This window comes from Adiantum capillus-veneris, chromosome 4, assembly GCF_014529385.1.
Source record: "Adiantum capillus-veneris isolate H3 chromosome 4, ASM1452938v2, whole genome shotgun sequence".
Lineage (NCBI taxonomy): Eukaryota > Viridiplantae > Streptophyta > Polypodiopsida > Polypodiales > Pteridaceae > Adiantum > Adiantum capillus-veneris.
In genome coordinates this window covers 13468611-13488410 of record NC_140934.1, presented here as the reverse complement: position 1 = coordinate 13488410, position 19800 = coordinate 13468611, and the positions used below count along the sequence as shown (strand labels likewise).

Below are 19800 nucleotides of genomic sequence, written 5' to 3'. Positions count from 1 at the left end.
CATCACCAAAAACATGCAAATTCTTCAAATTAGACTTAGCTAAAAACTTAAATCTTTCTTGATACAGATTATGACTACTTCTAGCTACTGAAAAGAAAGAAGGTTCGAAAAGACGTACCTGAGAGTCATCAACATTGCTCGTTGAAGCTGAAGAAGAAGTAAAAGTGTTTTTCATTTTTGTAGTAAGGTCAGTGTTTCAAATCAACGCCCGCCTCAAGGCTAAAGATCCTAAGGCTAGATTGGTGCTAGCCACACCCCTCATTTGTATAGCAGGGCTGCTGCCAAGCAGTGAAGTCCTTAAATAAGACTGCTTGCTACACTCAAAAGATCATCGACAATAGCGTGCAATCGAGTGTCCGTGATCCCTTGCTAGAATCACTACTCAACCTCTCCTCTCACAAGAGATATTTCATGAAACCACACAAGAAACCCTTGATCCAAGGGACCCAAATTAAGATGTTATTTTTATTTTTTAAGAGTTTTAAGAGAAAAGAATTATTTATTAAAAACATGCAATCTACAAAGTTAGATTTATAACTTTCTTACAACAATAACCAAACCCACATACACACAATCAAAGGCAAAAAACAACAAATACATAAATCAAGACAAATTAAAAAATAAAAGACATGACACTCAAACAAACCAAAAATCAAGACGAAAAGAAGCTCTACACAATAAATCAAGATACAACCAAAATTACAAAAAGACCCATTTCTTATTATTATTAAAAAAAAAGGTTTATTTAAAACAAGGAATAGTAGTAATACACACATAAAATCACATCGACACATGAGTATAAGATCGGTAGTTGTTGGGGTATGCACACCCTCCCAATATATCTTCATGAAGCTCAACAGCTGGTCACCACTCGGACGAAAATCAAAAAGATTTGCATGTCCGCAAGATGACTGAAAAATATACCTTCATAAGTTCAGAATAGTCTGAACTCACGAATTATAAGAGGGAATAAAGCACTCATAAAACTATAAAAGCAAGGAACCAAGAAAAGAAAAGAAAAACAAAAACAAACAAACAGAACAAACTAAATCACTTTGTTTGCTACGAAACAAAACTAGATAAAACAAAACATTATTAACTTAAAAAAAAGGTATGTGTAAAATAAGTTGACGCAACTTACTTGGCTTAAAACAGGTACTCAACTTTAAGCAAAAAAGGATGAGACATCTTAAAAACTTAATCCTAAAAATCAAACTTCACACAACAACTTCTAACGGAACACATTCTTAAGTCCTCAGGTAAGCTAAATACAAAATCGAAAAATGAATACTACTACAAACCTCGTAGAGCAAAGAACCAAACTTGACAATAGTGATCTCAACTTCGTTGCTTGTCCAAACAGGAAGAATAAGATTATCACCTTTATCATACATAGCTTGGACAACAGCTATGACATCCTTACTCACGTCGTCAGTGCCCAAGAGTAGGTGCAGGTTTATATAGAGGTCATTCATGCTTTGGACGTACTCTACAAAACAACGAGTTGAGTTTCTATCACCCTCCGGAGGTGATGGGCATACTCAGCCATGATAAAGGCTCGCAATTTGTCAAGCTATGTAAAAATACTAGAAGCGCTAAAGATCAAAACAACAACATAAGGTGTTATTAAGTCAAACAATAATCGCATGTAACACATTGTGGTTGGGCTATTGCGCAGAAAATTTCAGCCCCTTGTTGTTGCGTTACATTTATATCTGTGGTTTTATTGAAATGGCTAGCACTTCTTCCAACTGTGACACAAAGAGTTTGATGAAATCAAACGATTTATTAGTCAGGGTTTCGATCTTTGAAAAGATCATATTCAGAATATTCTTTTCTTGAAAGATTGTGAGGATGCCTTGGAAGAGAATAAGCCGCAACAAATGTCCGATGAGGAATGGGCTAAGCTGAACCAAAAGGCTATGGCCTACATCAAGATGGCTCTAAATGATGATATTCTTGTGGATATCAAAGGATTGGACACGGCTTATGCGATCTCGCAAAAGCTTAAGTCCACTTATAAGAATACCACACCTGTTAAAATCAGGTGCTTTTGATACGTAAGTTGGTAAATATGCAGCTTCATGAGGCTAGGTCAGCATCTGAGCACTTGAGTGCTTTCACAGGTATTCTAAATCAATTGCAAGACACTGGGCTTCAGGCATTTGATGACAAGCTGAAAGCCATTTTCTTGCTTATGACATTGCCAAACTCATGGGAAACACTTGTGGTCTCTTTGAGTAATAACCCAAATCTTTCGTATGATGGTGTGCGTGGCTCTATTCTTAATGAAGATTTTCGACGCAAATCTAGTGGACTGTTTTTGTTGTTTTACTGACCTATCCGCTCCCAAATGAGTGCGTCTTCGCGAAACGAGTAAGTATTTGCGCTCCGGACTTCAATAACAGCTGTTGGTTGAACCTGTACTTGCTACCCAGGTCCGAAAGAGAAACCCTAGGCTCTGATACCAGTTGAAAGGAGTGCCACAGTGCAGAAGAAGAAACACTAGGTGGTGAAGCCTGAAGGAGCAAGTGTAGGCTCTGATAGAGGGATGCGCAGCAAGAAGAGAAGCACAAGAGAGTGCGCTGAGACACACACACAGAGAGAGAGAGAGAGAGAGAGAGAGAGAGAGAGAGAGAGAGAGAGACTCGTCAGATTTGAGGCAAACCCCCGGATGGGTTCTTGGGTGCCCTAATTTTATTACAAGTGACCTCTTTTTAAAAAACAAGCATGTACAAAGGGGTTGTTTAGGCCTTTATACCCAACACAAGAAAGAGAAGAAGTCCAAACCCACGGTCGGGTTAGTGCCAGATATGGTGGGTGATAGGCCAAACTGGGATGCCAGTGAGTTATGCAGAGCGTGGGGTAAAGTCAGAGACCAGACAGCACTAATCTTCTTTGATCTAGGTGCTAAAGAAAACTTTATCTCACCAGAACTCACTATCGAGTTGGGCATCAAAGCTGAAGAGATGGGGTACTGTCACGAGTCTGTGGCAACTTTACTTGTTGATTTCTTTTTGGGGGAATTTTATTTGACTTGTTTTAAAGCACCCCTCTGGAAATGCCAATGCCCGAGTTGCATGGTGTGAGGCGGACACTGAGTCTAGGCCGGATGGCCAGTGAGCACTGAAGTTGGGGCAAATGGACTAAGGTTAGCCACGGTGGGGCTACAAGTGTAAATCACCTGATACCTGGCCGACATTGCATTTTTCGATGTGGTTCCAGTGGTGATTGATGGTCAGATGACCAATGTGAGTGTCGTGGAAGCATCTCCTAAAATTTAGGGAATTGCTATTTTGGGCCGTGAAATGTGTTTGCGTCATTAGCTCTGGAATGACAAGGGGAACATTTTATTGCTCTGCTGCCAAGTCAACTGACGCACCAGTTGAGATATTTTTAGCCAAGTTGGCCAAAGTCGGAAACTAGGCAAGGTGTCACTCAGTGAGCACTTCTGTCACTTTGAGGGGAGACTACAAGAGGAAGGGGGCGCCATTTTCAGCTGTAGGTGGATTGCAACAGGTTGCAAGAGCTATGAAGTGCTTCCTTTCCCTCTTATATATAGTACGGTGCCAGGAGTGATGCCCTGCACGCTACGCACTGCTCTCTCTCTCCCCTACGAGCAGTATGTTATGCCCCACTGGTGGGCTTTTCATTTGACCAATGTACAGTTATGTGGGTTCATGCACGATTGCCGAGGCAAGAGCCTCTTGCACAAGTACTGTATTAGCTAGCAGCTAATCCCCCGTAGGTACAGGTGAATTCGGAGAGGTTTCACATGCGAAATCTTGTCCGATTCAAAGGGCAAGTAGCCCTACAGGTGCGGGAGCTCAAGGACTTGCTACGGATGCGACCGGCACGCGAAACAGAGCCCGAAACAGTGAATTACAGCCTGCTGTGTATTTTTGCAGGTTTAGGGTTTCGGCCCTAAACGGTCCCTAATACCCCCACGACGTTCGGGGACGCGAGAGGACCGCTGTACAAGTGATCTGGCACATTTTCGGGGCAGAAAACAGAGAATTCAGCGTGCTGCAGATTCTCGCCAGGTCTTGCAAAGTGTCCGAATTCGTCGGGAAAGTTATCTAATGCGTGGGGATACTGACTATGGAGGGTCCAAGTACAGTTATGCTGCCGAAATCAGGCCAGAACATATGGAATTCAGCCCAGATTGTGCGGGGCAGCTTGTAGGGAACCTCATTTTTCATTCCTCTATTAAAGAATAAAGAAATACCTAAAGGGGCGCCAACCTTTGGGGCCTACAGGTGTCACTCTCTGCTTGGAAGCATTCTAGCTTCCTAGCCGTGCTATTTGTCTTGAAGTGTAATTCAGTCTCAGTTACAGGCTTCGCTTAAGCCATTGCTTTGTGTCGTAAAGTCAAGTGTTGAAGAATCGGTGAAAGCTAACGTCTACCGCCCTACGGGCCAGTTTCATGGTTCCGTCGCCGGGACAAGATCACTTTTTCCTTAAGAAGTGAGCCTTGGTTGGTTTGCGGCGAAGACACAAAGCACAAGAACTTGGAATTACACTATGGCTGACAGGACAGACAATGCTAGAGAAGAGGGTTCCTCTTCCCAGGGTAGACAAGCTATTCCTTTACAGCATGAAGTTGGCGAGAGTTCACGGCCGCCACTGTCTACGCCTTTTGTCCGTGTGAATGCACAACAAGAACAGGTTCAAGGGTTCATGATTGGGCACTTTGAAGAGGATGCATTCAAGACACAATTAGTTGTTGTTGTGAATGTCTTCACTCAGTTGGTGCAGAATCCGAGGTTTATGGATTATCTGCAAGCACCATTAAAGTCACAGCAGGCAAGGGAGTGCCCTCAGCGTACAGAGCCCGTTGAGGCTCAAGCCGAGGTCCTCCATGTGACTGAGCAAGATAGGGAGTATTCACATGTTGCGAAGTCACGTTAGGCTCCTAAACAGGTCCCTCCTGACCATGAATGGGTGGCGAGGATCCCTACTCCACAGGTTTTGCCAGTTCAGCCCGCCACCTTTCAGGGTCAAAATGTTGCATTGAATGGACAGGGAACCAATCTCCTGGCAATGCGTCAGGTTTTTCCACCACCCACGGTACATCCTGGGTATTTCGGGGGTGGATCAATGTTCCAAAGTATGGCTGGTTATGCGCCTGGAAGTCAGCCGTACATGCCAGGATCAGTGTTTGGGGGAATGCAACACATCATGCCAAACCCCATGTATGGTAGTATCGGCATGCAGCAAGGTTTTCACTGCAACCAAGGCCAGTTTGGAGTGCCATAGGGTCATTTTGGCATGGCTGATTTTTCTAGACAGCAGCCACATATCGCACCTCTAACGCAAAATGTGAATGGCCAAGATGTGCCGATCATGCCTACCACAGTGCCCATGTTGCACACCATCCCTTATGACAACTTGGGGGCACTAGAGAAGTCGAAGGCTTACAAAGAAGGTGGTGCAGCTCTAAAGTTCAGTACCTTCAGTGGTTTGGAGGATAAGCGGAAGGCTCTTACCTTCCTCCAACAGTTTGATACAGCTTATGTGGCAGGGAATTTAACAGAGGCTTCTAAAGTAAGAAAAGCTGCCACTTTCTTAAAGGACAATGCGCTCACATGGTGGACGACATTGTTAATGCAAGGACAGGCACCCGCCACTTGGGTTTACTTCAAGCAAATGTTTGCATCTGCTTGGCTGTCAAATGAATTTGAAGCGGACGTCATGACAGATTGGCACCAACTTACTTCGGCTACATGCAAGAGCTTGTTGGAGTACAATAGGAGGTTTTGTAAAGCGTTACTCTCAGTGACCTCCTACAGATTTGTGCCATTGACAGAGCAGATAGAGAAGTATTGTTGTGGGTTGCCTAAAGGGCTTCGCGATTACTATACCAAGAACAGAATGGCTACCCTCACTCAGCTTATGGAAGTTGCTAACACTGGTCTTGCCTTGTTGAAAGGAGAAGACACTGGGTTTCCGAGCAACCAGAAAGGAGGGCAGCACAAGAAAAATTCAGCAAAGCAGCCCTTTACGAGAGCGGCTCCTGAAGCGTCCCAGGGGCTAGCTAGGTTCAATAAAGGCTAAGGTTCAGCCGAGACTTCTAGAGCGCAAGCAAGGAAGCAGAAAAGGAAGCCTTTTATGCGTAAGACGCCCGAGGAAAAGAAAGTCTTGATGGCTGAAAACAAGTGCTTTATATGCGAGCAGACTGGTCATTTTGCAACCAACTGTCCACAAAAGAAAAGGCAAGCTGACTCAGATGACAAAGAGGACAGGAAAGGAAAGAAGCCTATGCCCTCAGCAGGTTTAGTGCCAGACATGTTGGGCAACAGGCCTAGTACAGATGCCAGTGAGTTATGCAGAGCGTGGGGTAAAGTTAGAGACCAGATGGCACTTATCTTCTTTGATCCAGATACCAAGCGAACTTTATCACGCCAGAATTAGCGATGAAGCTGGGCATCAGAGCTGAAGAGATGGGGTATACCGCAGAGGCAGGATTGGCATGTCTTGGCCACTCAGAGTGCGTTACTCCCATCATTGGAAAGCTGCGTCTGCATATTTAGTTGTATGTGGACACAAAAGAGTTCTACATCATGCCGCTGGAAGGATGTGATGTCTTGTTGGGGATCCCATGGATGTTCCGAGTGCATGGAGTCTTGGATGCCTACAACAAAAAGATCATTGTACAGCACAGGGGCAAAACTCACATTTTGGATGTAAGCTAAAAGGAGAGTCGGTCCCTATTGTATCTGCTTCTGCTATCACTTCTGTGTTAAGAATCATCTTTCTGCGTACTTGGTTTTTGCACGTGATATTTCAGATAGTTGCCAGTCAAATTGATCTATGTTAGATAGAGACAAGCTAGCATTTTTGCAAAAGTTTAATGGCTGTTTTTCTGATTCATTACCGTCTTTACTACCGCCGGAGAGGCCCGAGGATCATGCGATTGATTTGGTGCCAGGTTGTAGCCCACCAAATAGGCCACCGTATAGGGTTAGTGAGGCGCAACGAAAAGAGATTATGAGCCAAGTGGAGGAGCTCTTAGAGAAAGGGCTGATTCAGCCTAGCTCGTCACCCTATTGCTCTCCAGTGCTCTTAGTACAGAAAAAGGATGGCTCGTGGCGCATGTGTATTGACTACCGTGCATTAAATAAGAATATCATCAAGAATAGGTTTCCTATTCCAAGGATTGCTGATATTCTTGACCGCCTAGAGGGTGCAGCGATTTTCAGCAGGATCGACCTTAAAAGTGGGTACCATCATATTCGAATTAGGCCTGAGTATGTGCACAAGACTCCATTTAGAACGACATTTGGTCTCTACGTGTTCTTAGTGATGCCATTTGGTCTTACAAATGCTCCTGCTACGTTCAATAGGATGATGGATAGGATCTTTCGTCCCTATCAGAACTTTGTTGGCACATTCTTTAATGACATGATAGTCTACTCGAAGAATGAAGAGGAGCATAGGCATCACCTGACCATTGTGTTCGAAGAGTTGCGCAGGAACAGATTGCTCATCAATGGCAAGAAAAGCGAGTTCTTCTTGGAAGAGATCCACTTCCTCGAACACATTGTGTGAAAGGATGGTGTCCGAATGGATCCTGCGAAGGTAGAAGCAATCAAGACATGGCCAGCTTTAAGGACTGTGCACGATATCCGTAGCTTCTTAGGGCTATGTTCTTACTACAGAAGATTCATTCGCAACTTTGCAAAGATTGCTTCACCTTTACATGCTTTGCAAAAGAAAGAGGTCACTTTCAGATGGACCCAGAAAGAGATTTCAGCTTTTAATCTCTTAAAGGAAAAGATGACTTCAGATCTAGTCATTGTTTTGCCAGATCTCAGGAAATCATTTGTGGTTCAGTGTGACGCTTGTGGCAGTAGCATTGGTGCAGTGCTTATGCAAGATGGCAGGGTAGTAGCCTATGAGAGCAGAATCTTGCAAGGGCCAGAGATGATCATGCAGGTCTATGAAAAAGAGTTACTGGCTGTGATTCATGCCCTCTTAAGTTGGAAACACTATCTGTTGGGTGCTGATTTTGTTGTCCAAACAGATCATCAGACCTTGCGATACTTTCTGACACAGTCAAAGCTATCGGAAAAGCATATGCGATGGGCAAACATTCTCTCCATGTTTCACTTCCAAATTGTGCATGTGGAAGGCAAGAAGAATGTTGTGGCTGATGCGTTATCAAGAAAGCCACAAATTTCAGTTGTGTCAATTCCTTATCATCATGAGCTTGATCACATGAAGGAACAGTATGCAAATGACGAAGATTTTCCAAGGATCTTCGAACAGTTACATGAAGGACAACGTCATGAGCACTACCTCCTCAGAGATGGTTTTATGATGATGCATGGCAGACTCTGTGTCACTAGGCCATTGCGACATAACGTCATGGTAGAGAGTCACGTCCCACCGTATGCAGGGCATCGTGGCATTGATGCTACATTGAAAGCGGTTGAGACATTCTTTTATTGGCCTACCTTGAGGAGAGATGCGGATGCCTTTGTGCGAGCATGCGTGATTTGCCAAAAGGTCAAGTTTGACAGGCAAAAGGCACCAGGGCTGTTACAGCCATTGCCGATTCCAGATAAACCATGGGAAAGCATAGCTATGGATTTATCTTTGACCTTCCAAGAACACAAACAGGGAATGATGGAATCTGGACCATTATTTGCAGATTCAGCAAGCAAGCTCATTTCATTCCTGTTAGGAAGAAGATAAAACCATATCAGATGGCACGTCTCTTTATGTACAATATCTTTAAGTACCATGGTATGCCACAGTCGATTGTCAGTGACCGTGACCTACGGATGACAAGTCTATTCTGGAGAGGCATATTTCTGAATATGGGCACTACGCTTAAGTTCTCGTCATCGTTTCATCCACAGACAGATGGACAATCAGAAGAGGCGAATTCTACTGTCTTGGATCTGCTTAAGTGCTATGTGTCAGAGCACAAGGCGAAGTGGGAGCAGTATTTGCCGTTGGTTGAAAATGCGTACAATAACACACTGCATTCTTCAACAAGCAAAGCACCTTTTGAAATTGTCGAAGGCCATGTGAAAGTTCCTCCCATTTTGCATACCAAGGAAAAGATCTTCCAAGCAGATCAATATGTACAAAATATGGATGAAATGTACCAGAAGATAAAGCATGCCCTTGAAAGGACACAGGCAAAGCAAAAGAAAGCTGCTGATCTCCACCGTCGTGAATTGCTCTTTTCACTTGGTGATTGGGTACTCTTGCAGTTTGAAAAGGCACGTTTAAAGAAGCGAAAAGGTAAAGAAAGTCTCTTTACGAAGCTTAGTATGCATTACTATGGGCCTTTTCAAGTAACAGAGAAGATCAGTGACGTCAGTTATAGGCTGAAATTGCCTGAGAACTAGAAGATTCACAATGCTTTTCACATGAGTCTTCTCAGACCATTTATTGGTGATGTGCTAGAGGATATGCCAGCTGAAGAGCAGCCAGAAGTTGAAGAGCTTGATGAAATTTTGGTCCCAGAACAGATCATGGCACACAAGGAAAGAAAAGTCAGAGGCAAGGTTACAAGGCGATATTTGGTGAAGTTCAAGAACTATCCACCTATGGATGCAAAGTGGATGGAAGAGAGTGAACTGTTAGAGTCACCAAATGTATTGCAGCTATACCTTGAAGCCTTTGGTTTATCACCTACATATTCTCCAACCCAAGAAGAGCAAAGGTCAAAAGGAAAGAGACATGCGCCTCTAGAGAGGGGTGATCTAGGAGCTAGCACTTCTCATGTATCTATGGATTTAGTGCAATAGAAGTGTACCTTGCATGGCAATTGCCCTTGGGGAATAAAAGTTTTGTCCAAAAGTCTGTTTAGTGCTATAGAAGTAAGTATGTCTTGTCAGTTGTCAAGAGTACAGCAATTGCTTCTAATGAGTACATGTTGACGCATTTTTAAACTGTTGGTTTATTATGCTTGAAAAGATTCGAAGTGTACTAAAAGTTATGGACTCTATTAAAGCCAATGGCACAGTGTGAAAGCTATCCACTATGTCAATGGAACAGTCTCACAGGTAGACCATACATGAGTTAACAAGTGTTGAATACACAAGAGTGTTAACTATGAGCATGTATGTCTCGTACCATGTTAACCACGTGTGTACACACGATAAGGTTGACAGCCGTGATACGGTGTCCACGAAGTGTTGTACACACTAATGGATTAATATTCATGCAAACGAGGACGTTCGCGATTTCAAGAGGGGGGTATGTCACGAGTCTGTGGCAACTTTACTTGTTGATTTCTTCTTGGGGGAATTTTATTTGACTTGTTTTAAAGCACCCCTCTGGAAATGCCAATGCCCGAGTTGCATGGTGTGAGGCAGACACTGAGAGTCTAGGCCGGATAACCAGTGAGCACTGAAGTTGGGCAAATGGACTAAGTTTAGCCACGGTGGGGCTACAAGTGTAAATCACCTGATACCTGGCCGACATTGCATTTTTCGATGTGGTTCCAGTGGTGATTGATGGTCAGATGACCAATGTGAGTGCCGTGGAAGCATCTCCTAAAATTTAGGGAACTGCTATTTTGGGCCGTGAAATGTGTTCGCGTCATTAGCTCTGGAATGACAAGGGGAACATTTTATTGCTCTGCTACCAAGTCAACTGACGCACCCGTTGAGATATTTTTAGCCAAGTTGGCCAAAGTGGGAAACTTGGCGAGGTGTCACTCTGTGACCACTTCTGCCACTTTGAGGGGAGACTACAAGAGGAAGGGGGCGCAATTTTCAGCTGTAGGTGGATTACAATAGGTTGCAAGAGCTATGGAGTGCTTCCTTTCCCTCTTATGTACAGTGCGGTGCCAGGAGTGATGCCCTGCACGCTACGCACTGCTCTCTCTCTCCCCTACGAGCAGTATGTTATGCCCCACTAGTGGGCTTTTCATTTGACCAATGTACAGTTATGTGGGTTCATGCGCGATTGCCGAGGCAAGAGCCTCTTGCACAGGTACTGGATTAGCTAGCGGCTAATCCCCCGCAGGTACAGGTGAATTCGGAGAGGTTTCACATGCGAAATCTTGTCCAATTCAAAGGGCAAGTAGCCCTACAGGTGCGGGAGCTCAAGGACTTGCTACGGATGCAACCGGCACGCAAAACGGAGCCCGAAACAGGGAATTACAGCCTGCTGTGTATTTGTACAGGTTTAGGGTTTCGGCCCTAAACGGTCCCTAATACCCCCACGACGTTCGGGGACGCGAGGGGACCGTTGTACAGGTGATCTGGTGCATTTTCGGGGCAGAAATCAGAGAATTCAGCGTGCTGCAGATTCTCGCCACGTTTTGCAAAGTGTCCGAATGCGTCGGGAAAGTCATCTAATGCATGGGGATACTGATTGTGAAGGGTCCTAGTACAGTTATGCTGCCGAAATCGGGCCAGAACAGATGGAATTCAGCTCAGATTGTGCAGGGCAGCTTGTAGGGGACCACAGTTTTCATTCCCTCTGTTAAAGAATAAAGAAATACCGAAAGGGTCCTACAGGTGTCGCTGTCTGCTTGGAAGCATTCTAGCTTCCTGGCCGTGCTATTTGTCTTGAAGTGTAATTCGGTCTCAATTACAGGTTCCTTTTATGTCATTGCTTTGTGTCGTAAAGTCAAGTGTTGAAGAATCAGGTGAAAGCTAACGTCTACCGCCCTACGGGCCGGTTTCAGGTACACACCAAAGGCAGGGTTGGCATGTCCTGGCCACTCACAGTGTGTTACGCCTACCATTGGAAAGCCGCACCTGCATATTCAGTCATATGTGGACAGATAGGAATTTTACATCATGTCATTGGAAGGATGCCATGCGCTGTTGGGAATCCGGTGGATGTTCCGTATACATGAGTATTGGATGTCTTCAACAAGAAGATCACACTTCAGCATAGGGACAAAACTCACATCCTGGATGTAAAGCTTAGAGGGGAGTCTGTTCCTAATGTTTTGGCTTCGGCTATCACTTCTGTGATTAAGAATCATCTTTATGCGTACTTGAATTTTGCACATGGTGTTTCAGACAATTGTCAGTCAAATTTATATGTGTTAGATAAAGAAAAGGTTGGCATTTTTGCAAGAATTTAATGACTGTTTTTCTTACTCATTATTGTCGCAATTGCCGCCAAAGAGGCCAAAGGATCATGCGATAGATTTGTGCCAGATTGTAGCCCACCAAACAGGCCACCCTACAGGGTTAGTGCGGCTCAGCAGAAAGAGATTATGGGCCAAGTAGAGGAGCTGTTAGAAAAAGGTTTGATTCAACCTAGTTCTTCACCCTTCTGCTCCCCAGTGCTTCTAGTGCAGAAGAAGAATGGCTCTTGGCGTATGTGTATTGATTACCGTGCGTTGAATAAGAATACCATCAAGAACAGGTTTCCTATCCCAAGAATTGATAATATTCTTGATCGACTAGAGGGCTGCAATTTTCAACGGGATAGACCTTAAGAGTGGGTACCATCAGATTTGTATCATGTGAGAGGGTGTGCACAAGACTGCGATTAGGACGACATTTGATCTATACGAGTTCTTAGTGATGCCGTTCGGTCTTACAAACGCTCCTACTACGTTCAATAGGATGATGGATCGAATCTTCCGCCCACATCAAAAGTTTGTTGGTACATTCTTTGATGACATGATAGTCTATACAGAGAATGAAGAGGAGCATAAGCGTCACTTGACCATTGTGGTCGAAGAGCTACGCAGTAACAGGTTGAAACCGGCCCGTAGGGCGGTAAACTTTGGCTTTTCACCCGAAAGTTTACTTTACTTGAAGTTTAGGACAAAAAGGAACTTCACGAATAAACCTATGACTGGAATTCAACACTTCAAGACATTTCATGACTTGGTAGCTTATAAAATTTGAGAAAAACCTGTAAACTTCTACAAGCTGTCCCACTTTTATCGAGCTGAAATTCCTTTACTAACCCAATTTCTTCAGCAACATAACCACAGTAGAAGTCTCCATGGACAAAACCCCCAAGTACACGGTGACTTTCCACGCACTTTAGAGCACTTTACAAAACCTGGCAAGAAATTACAGCACGCTGAATTCTTCGTTTTGCGCTCCGACTCAAGGTGAGTTGTAACCCAAAGGCCTCAAGGTAAAGCTGCAATACATTTGGTGACTCTAGCAATTCACACTCTTTCATCCACTTTGCATCCATAGGTGACTACTTCTTGAACTTCATCAAATACTGTCGTGTAACTTTTCCCTTAACTTTTCTTTCTTCTGGCATGTGCTCGAGAAGACTCGGCTGAATCTTCAACTTTCTCTTCTCCTTCATACTCCTGGGAAGCTGCAAGAGCAGCTTTTGCAAAGGACCTCTTTGTTGGTCTTTTCTTTGACGTACCCCTTTCACGTAACCCCAAAACCCATTGTCTTCTCCCTTTAACAAGGCATGACCAGTGTTGGAAACTTCCATAAGCTGAGTGAGAGTAGCCACTCTGTTCTTTGTACAATAATCTTGAAGCCCTTTAGGCAGCCGGCAACAGTATTTCTTTATCTGCTCTCTCAATGGCACGAACCTGTAGGAAGAAACTGAGAGCAACTATTTACAAAACTTCCGATTGTACTCCTCTGAGCTCTTGCAAGTAGTGGCAGTAAGTTCGTGCCAAACCGTCATGACATCGGCTTCAAATTCATTTGACAGCCACGCAAATGCAAACATTTGCTTGAAGTATACCCAAGTGGCGGATGCTTGTCCTTGCATCAACAGTGTCGTCCACCATGTGAGCGCATTGCCTTTCAAGAAAGTGGTAACTTTCCTGACCTTAGGTCTTACTGCTAGACGACAGTAAGAGCCTTCGTCTCGTCCTCGAAACCACTAAACGTATCAAACTTTACCGTTGCACCACCTTCTTTGTATGGTTTTGGCTTTTCCAATACTCCCAAATTGTCGTAGGGAAGTGTGTGCAACATGGGCACTGTAATAGGGATCATCGGCGCCCCTTGGCCATAGACATTTTGAGTCGCTCATGCCATATTTAGCTGCTGTTCAGAAAAACCAGCCATGCTAAAATTGCCCTGTGGCACCCCAAATTTGCGTTGATTACACTGAAACCCTTGTTGCATGCCAATACTACCATACATGGGGTTCCGCGCCATGCCTTGCATACCCCCAAAGACTGTTCCTGGCATATATTGTTGGTTTCCAGGCGCATAACCAGCCATACTTTGGAACACAGATCCACCTCCGAAATATTCAGGATGTACCGTGGGTGATGGAAAGACCTAATGCATTGCTTGGAAACTAGTTCCCTGTCCATTTAATGCAACATGTGGACTTTGAAAAGTGGCTGGCTGAACTGGTAAAGCCTGTGGAATAGGCGTCCTAACCACTTGTTCATAGACAGAAGGAACTTGTCTTGGAGCCCCACGTGGCTCCGTGACATATGAGTGCTCCCTGCCCTGCTGGGACGCACAAGGGACCTGGGCTTGAGCCTCAACAAGCTCTACTGCATAAGACGGTTGCCCTGTCTGTTGTGGCACTGACAACGCTCGCAGATATTCCATAAATCTAGGATTCTGCACCAACCGAGAGAACACATTCACATCAGCAACCAATTGTGTCCTGAATGCATCCTCGTCTAGTTGCCCAATCATAAACCCTTGACCTTGTAGAGCATTCAAATCAACAAAAGGTACAGCCAGGGGTGGCCGTGAACTCTCCCGAACCTCGAACACGGGAGGGATAGTCTCTCTATCTTGTGAAGAGAAACCCTCTTCCCTAGCGTCGTTGGTCCTATCAGCCATAGTGTAATTCCAACTTCCTGTACTCGGTGTCTTCACCAAAAAACCAATCGAGGCTCACTTCTTGAGGAGAAAGTGATTGTCACGGCAACGAAACCATGAAACTGGTCCGTAGGGCGATAGACTTTGGCTTTCACCCGAAACTTTACTTTACTTGAACTCAAGACACAAAGAACTTCACGAATAAACCAATGACTAGAATTCAACACTTCAAGACATTTCACGACTTGGTAGCTAGAGCGCTACCAAGCAGACAGTGACACCCTGTAGGCCCCAAAGACTGGTGCCCCCTTCGGTATTTTTTTATTCTTATTAAACTTGAGAAAAACCTGTAAACTTCTACAAGTTGTCTCACTTTTATCGGGCTGATATTCCTCTACTCTAACCCGATTTCGGCAACATAACCACAATAGAAGTCTCCACGGACAAAATCCAAAGTACGTGGTGACTTTCCACACACTTTAAAGCACTTTACAAAACCTGGCAAGAAATTACAGCACGTTAAATTCTCCATTTTGCGCTCTGATTCACGTGCCGATCACTTCTGTGGATAGCCCTCAAGCTCTCGCACCTGTAGGGTCACTTACCCCTAGCCACATAATGTCCGGCCATTTGCAACTTCAAAAAGAGGGTCCCAAAAATTAAATAAAAATCATCGGAAAGAAACCAACAACTAAGGTTAGCAATTGCCACGTCCTCGTGACAACAGGTTGCTTGTCAATCCTAAGAAAAATGAATTCTTCTTGGAGGAGATCCACTTTCTTGGCCACATAGTGTCAAAGGATGGTGTCTGAATGGATCCTACCAAGGTTGAAGCAATTAAGACATGGCCAAACTTGAAGATTGTGCACGATGTCCGTAGCTTCTTGGGCTTATGCTCTTACTACGGAAGGTTTATCAGGAACTTTGCCAAGATTGCTTCACCCCTTAATGCTCTACAAAAGAAAGAGGGCACGTTTAAATGGACACAAAAAGAGATTTCAGCTTTTAATCTCTTAAAGAAAACGATGACTTCGGATCTAGTAATTGTCTTACTAGACCTCAAGAAGTCATTTGTGGTCTAGTGTGATGCGTGTGGCACTAGTATTGGGACAGTGTTAATGCAAGATGGTCAGGTAGTAGCTTATGAAAGCAGAATCTTGCAAGGGCCAGAAAATACTATGCAAATCTATGAGAAAGAGCTACTGGCCATGATTCATGTGCTTTCTAGTTGGAAGCAGTACCTAAAGGTGCTGATTTTGTTGTCCAGACAGATCATTAGACCTTGCGATACTTCTTGACCCAGTCAAAGTTATCCAAAAAGCACACGCGATGGGCAAACATTCTCTCTATGTTCCACTTTCAGATTCAACATGTGGAAGGCAAGAAGAATATTGTGGCTGATGCGTTATCTAGAAAGCCACAAATTTCAGCTCTGTCAATTCCTTATCATCGTGAGCTTGATGACATGAAGGAACACTATGCTACTGATGAAGATTTTGCAAGGATCTTCGAGCAGTTGCAAGATGGGTAATTGGACGAGATTCCTCGCATGAAATATCTCCGAGTTTACTTGTACCTGCAGGGGATTAGCAACTAGCTAATCCAGTACCTGTGCAAGAGGCTCTTGCCTCGGCAATCGCGCATGAACCAACACAACTATACATACAGATGAAAAGCCGTCAAGCGGGAAATCACGTTTTTGTATTCAAAGGGTGAGAGAGATGCACGAGAGCAGTATCATCGTGTTACATAAGACAAGGGAGAAGGCAAGCTTTCCATTAAAGTTGTGAAACCTGCACCCACTACTCACCCACACTCAGTAGTCACTTACTTAGCTAAAATCAGCCTCCCCTCTTGAAATAGGCACCCCCTCTTCATGCAAGTTGGGAGAACTGCTCTCGAGCCACCATGTGTCCACTTTGCCTCTTTGGAGTTAATTTCCTAGTACCCACCAACTTATAAGTGTAGCGAGGGGCCTAAATGACTTTGGACAGAGCCTAGACACCCTTTTACTGCTTGGATTTCAGTGCCAACTAGACCCACCATCTCGTGGCGACCTTCCCTTTCCGTCTCCGGGTGAAAATCTCAGTCGTCCTCTGTTTCACACGGACCACACAGTGTCCGACCATTTGTGACTTCAAAAAGAGGATCCCAAAAGATTAAATAAAAATCAAGGGAAAGAAACCAACAACTAAGGTTAGTCGTTGCCACAGCCTCGTGACACACCCCCCTCTTGAAATCGCAAATCCTCGATTGCGTGCCAAATATACATGCCATAGATGATTTAGTGTGATTAGCACCCTTTTATCTCTCATGTATCCGCAAGAAAGGTGATGAAACATAGATACAGATGACTTAATGAAACTTTCATACTTTCATCTACGATAGAAGTGAGCATAACACCTTTAGCATTTATAGCGCAATGTCCCCCTCTATTGCATTGAATCCCCATATGTACAATTGATATACTAGCTCCATCATTACCCCTCCTTTGAGCACGTTGAGTTGGGGCACACGTAGGTTGTAACCCAAAGGCCTCAAGGTAAAACAGCAATACATTTGGTGACTCCAAAAGTTCACTCTCTTCCATCCACTTTGCATCCATAGGTGGATAGTTCTTGAACTTCACCAAATAGCGTCTTGCAACCTGTCCCTTAACTTTTCTTTCCTTATGTGCCAAAATCTTGTAAGGTACAGCGAAAGTGAATGTTGATATTGCTTAAGATGAGTGCTCCGAACTGTGCTCAAGGGTTCCTTTTACTTACGGAAGGGAGAGCCTTCCGTTCCTGTAGAGAGAGTGCAGTGATCACAAACAAAGTGAATGCTACTATGAATGAAAGTATTGATACTGAGAGAGAGAGAGAGAGAGAGAGAGAGAGAGAAGAATACGACACCAGATGGTTCTCAAACCCTCCTCAAAGGGCACCCCTCTCTATGGCGAGAGAGGTCTATGCTATAGATTGCACAAATCTGGTATAATGGTCTCGATGCAATGGACTTGCCGAGGCGACGACGAGGACGGGCTAGAAACTGGGAACGCTAGGGTTGAAATGCTGAAATCTGAAAAACGCTGACTTTCTGTTGAACACTGACACTATGTCGACAAGGATAGTGATAACGACGACTCAGGTCTATGCTATAGATTGCACAAATCTAGTACAATGGTCTCGATGCAATGGACTTGCCGAGGCGACGACGAGGATGGGCTGGAAACTGAGAACGCTAGGGCTGAAATACTGAAATCTGGAAAACGTTGACTTTCTGTTACACTGAAAATGTGTCGTCAAGGATGGCGATGACGACGACTCGACGACGGTGCACTGAAAACGCAAATGCTGAAATCTGAAGACAACGGGCTGAAACTGCAAACGTTGGCTGACTCGACAGTTCGGTGAGGATCTGTTGCAGGTAGGTGGGATCTGCGAAGCTAGGGGCTGAATTTGCAAAGGCTAAGTGCTGAAAACTGAAAACGCCCCGATCTCGATAAGATCCCGCGACGGAACTGCAAACGCTAGGTGCTCTGCTGCTAAAGAAAACGCTGGGAAAAATCTGCTGCAGGAAACGCTAAGGGATCTGGAATCCAAAAACGCTCGCTACTTCTGTTGGCTGAAAACGCTAAGGCCTTCTGCCGGTCTTGCTGAGAAGGTGGACTGCAAGTTGCCTGAGCTTCTTCTGCTGCCTCTTCTGCCTGCAGTAAGCGCCCCCTCTTCCCCTTATATAGTAATCTCATGCTGGGTCGAGCAAGCTCACCTGCAACCCACGACCCTGGAAAATGGTGCTTTTTAATAAATAAAATGCCAATTGCCAGTAAAATGTTCTGCCTGTCACAAACTGATGACGGGTCAAAGGCCTGAAGAAGGTAGCCAACTTGCAGATGTCGGTCCAGGGGCCTACACCCTAAGAAGAACAAGTAACAGAAGAAGTCCTACCAACTTATGGGGACCCGTCCGATGGGGCCCCGAGTGACATAAAGAATTAAAATAAAGCAAGATCCACACACACAGGAAAAGCTGGCAGATTTCCGAAAATTATGCTCGTTGATGACGTGGCAAGCTGTACGGATTTCCGCGTTTTGCGTTGGCTGAATGAATGGCTCCCTTTGCGAACCCCCTCATGCCAAGCACTAATTAAACTGGCCTTTGACCAGGCAATACTTGCACATTGATGGAGTACTAGAGACCATTGTTCAGTAGCCACCTGCAACAGCTAGCTTCCTAGTTGCCAGCTGCAACACTTGCAGGGGGGCTGGGTAAGATGTTTCGAGCATTTGGCTTAAAATCTGCTAAAAAATCTTTTAAAAAGCTGGAATACTTTTTCAGAACGTCGAGCAACAACCCATTGAGAGCAGTCAGCATCGTCTCTGAGGAAGTTTGGACCCACGACCTCTTGGTTATAAAGTACGAGCTTACTGTTGAACTATACATGGCACCATTGTGAAATACTTACGGAACAATGCCTGCTTGCTCCTGGAGAAGGCGAAATTCCTGTGCCTCCCGTTCTTCATTGATCTGCTTCTTCAGCTCCTCTAGTTTGCGCTTCTCAGCCTCGTGCTTCTGTTCAGCCTTCCATACATTCTCGATATTACGCAGGCTCCCGGTATGCCACCCTTTCTTATTCAGAAACTTTAGCGCCATGCTTGTGTATGGCTCAAAGAGAAGAGGATCTTACAGCCTCGGTGCGCCTTTACCCCAACCTTCTTCACCATGGAAGTGAATGCTTTATAGTAACGCGTCGCGGACTAATTCACCTTGGAACATGGTTGTTGGCTTGATTGTAGCCTCTAGGCATGCTCGGTATTATTTTACCCCTGTGGAACTGGATACTGGACATCGGAGTTGTTTCCCTAGAGCCTAGACACAACTGACACTTGTTCTCTATCTTCTCGATAAAGATGTTGTTTAATTTAGGCTCTTCCCGCTCTTGACAGCATGATACTTGATGAAATCCATCACTTACAGTTATTTATTGCTTTTACTTAACTTGCATAGCCACATTATCTCTGCAATTTTTACCTTGTTGGAGTAGATGGACTAACCCTTCTATTTTAAGATAATTTTGTAGGTTTTTTGGAATATAAACTTGGGAC

The 19800-nt window shown here is 44.5% G+C and overlaps 1 protein-coding gene across 1 annotated transcript in view; it reads right to left on the bottom strand.

Moving 5' to 3' along the window:
- The window catches only part of LOC147458732 (uncharacterized), an 81507-nt gene extending 62065 nt beyond the window's left edge, over positions 1-19442 (bottom strand). The window contains exon 1 of the mRNA XM_086510173.1: positions 19161-19442. Coding sequence (XP_086366299.1) covers positions 19161-19348 — 188 coding nt within the window. The 5' untranslated portion in view covers positions 19349-19442. The remainder of the gene's footprint in view (positions 1-19160) is intronic.
- Positions 19443-19800: the final 358 nt, after the last annotated feature.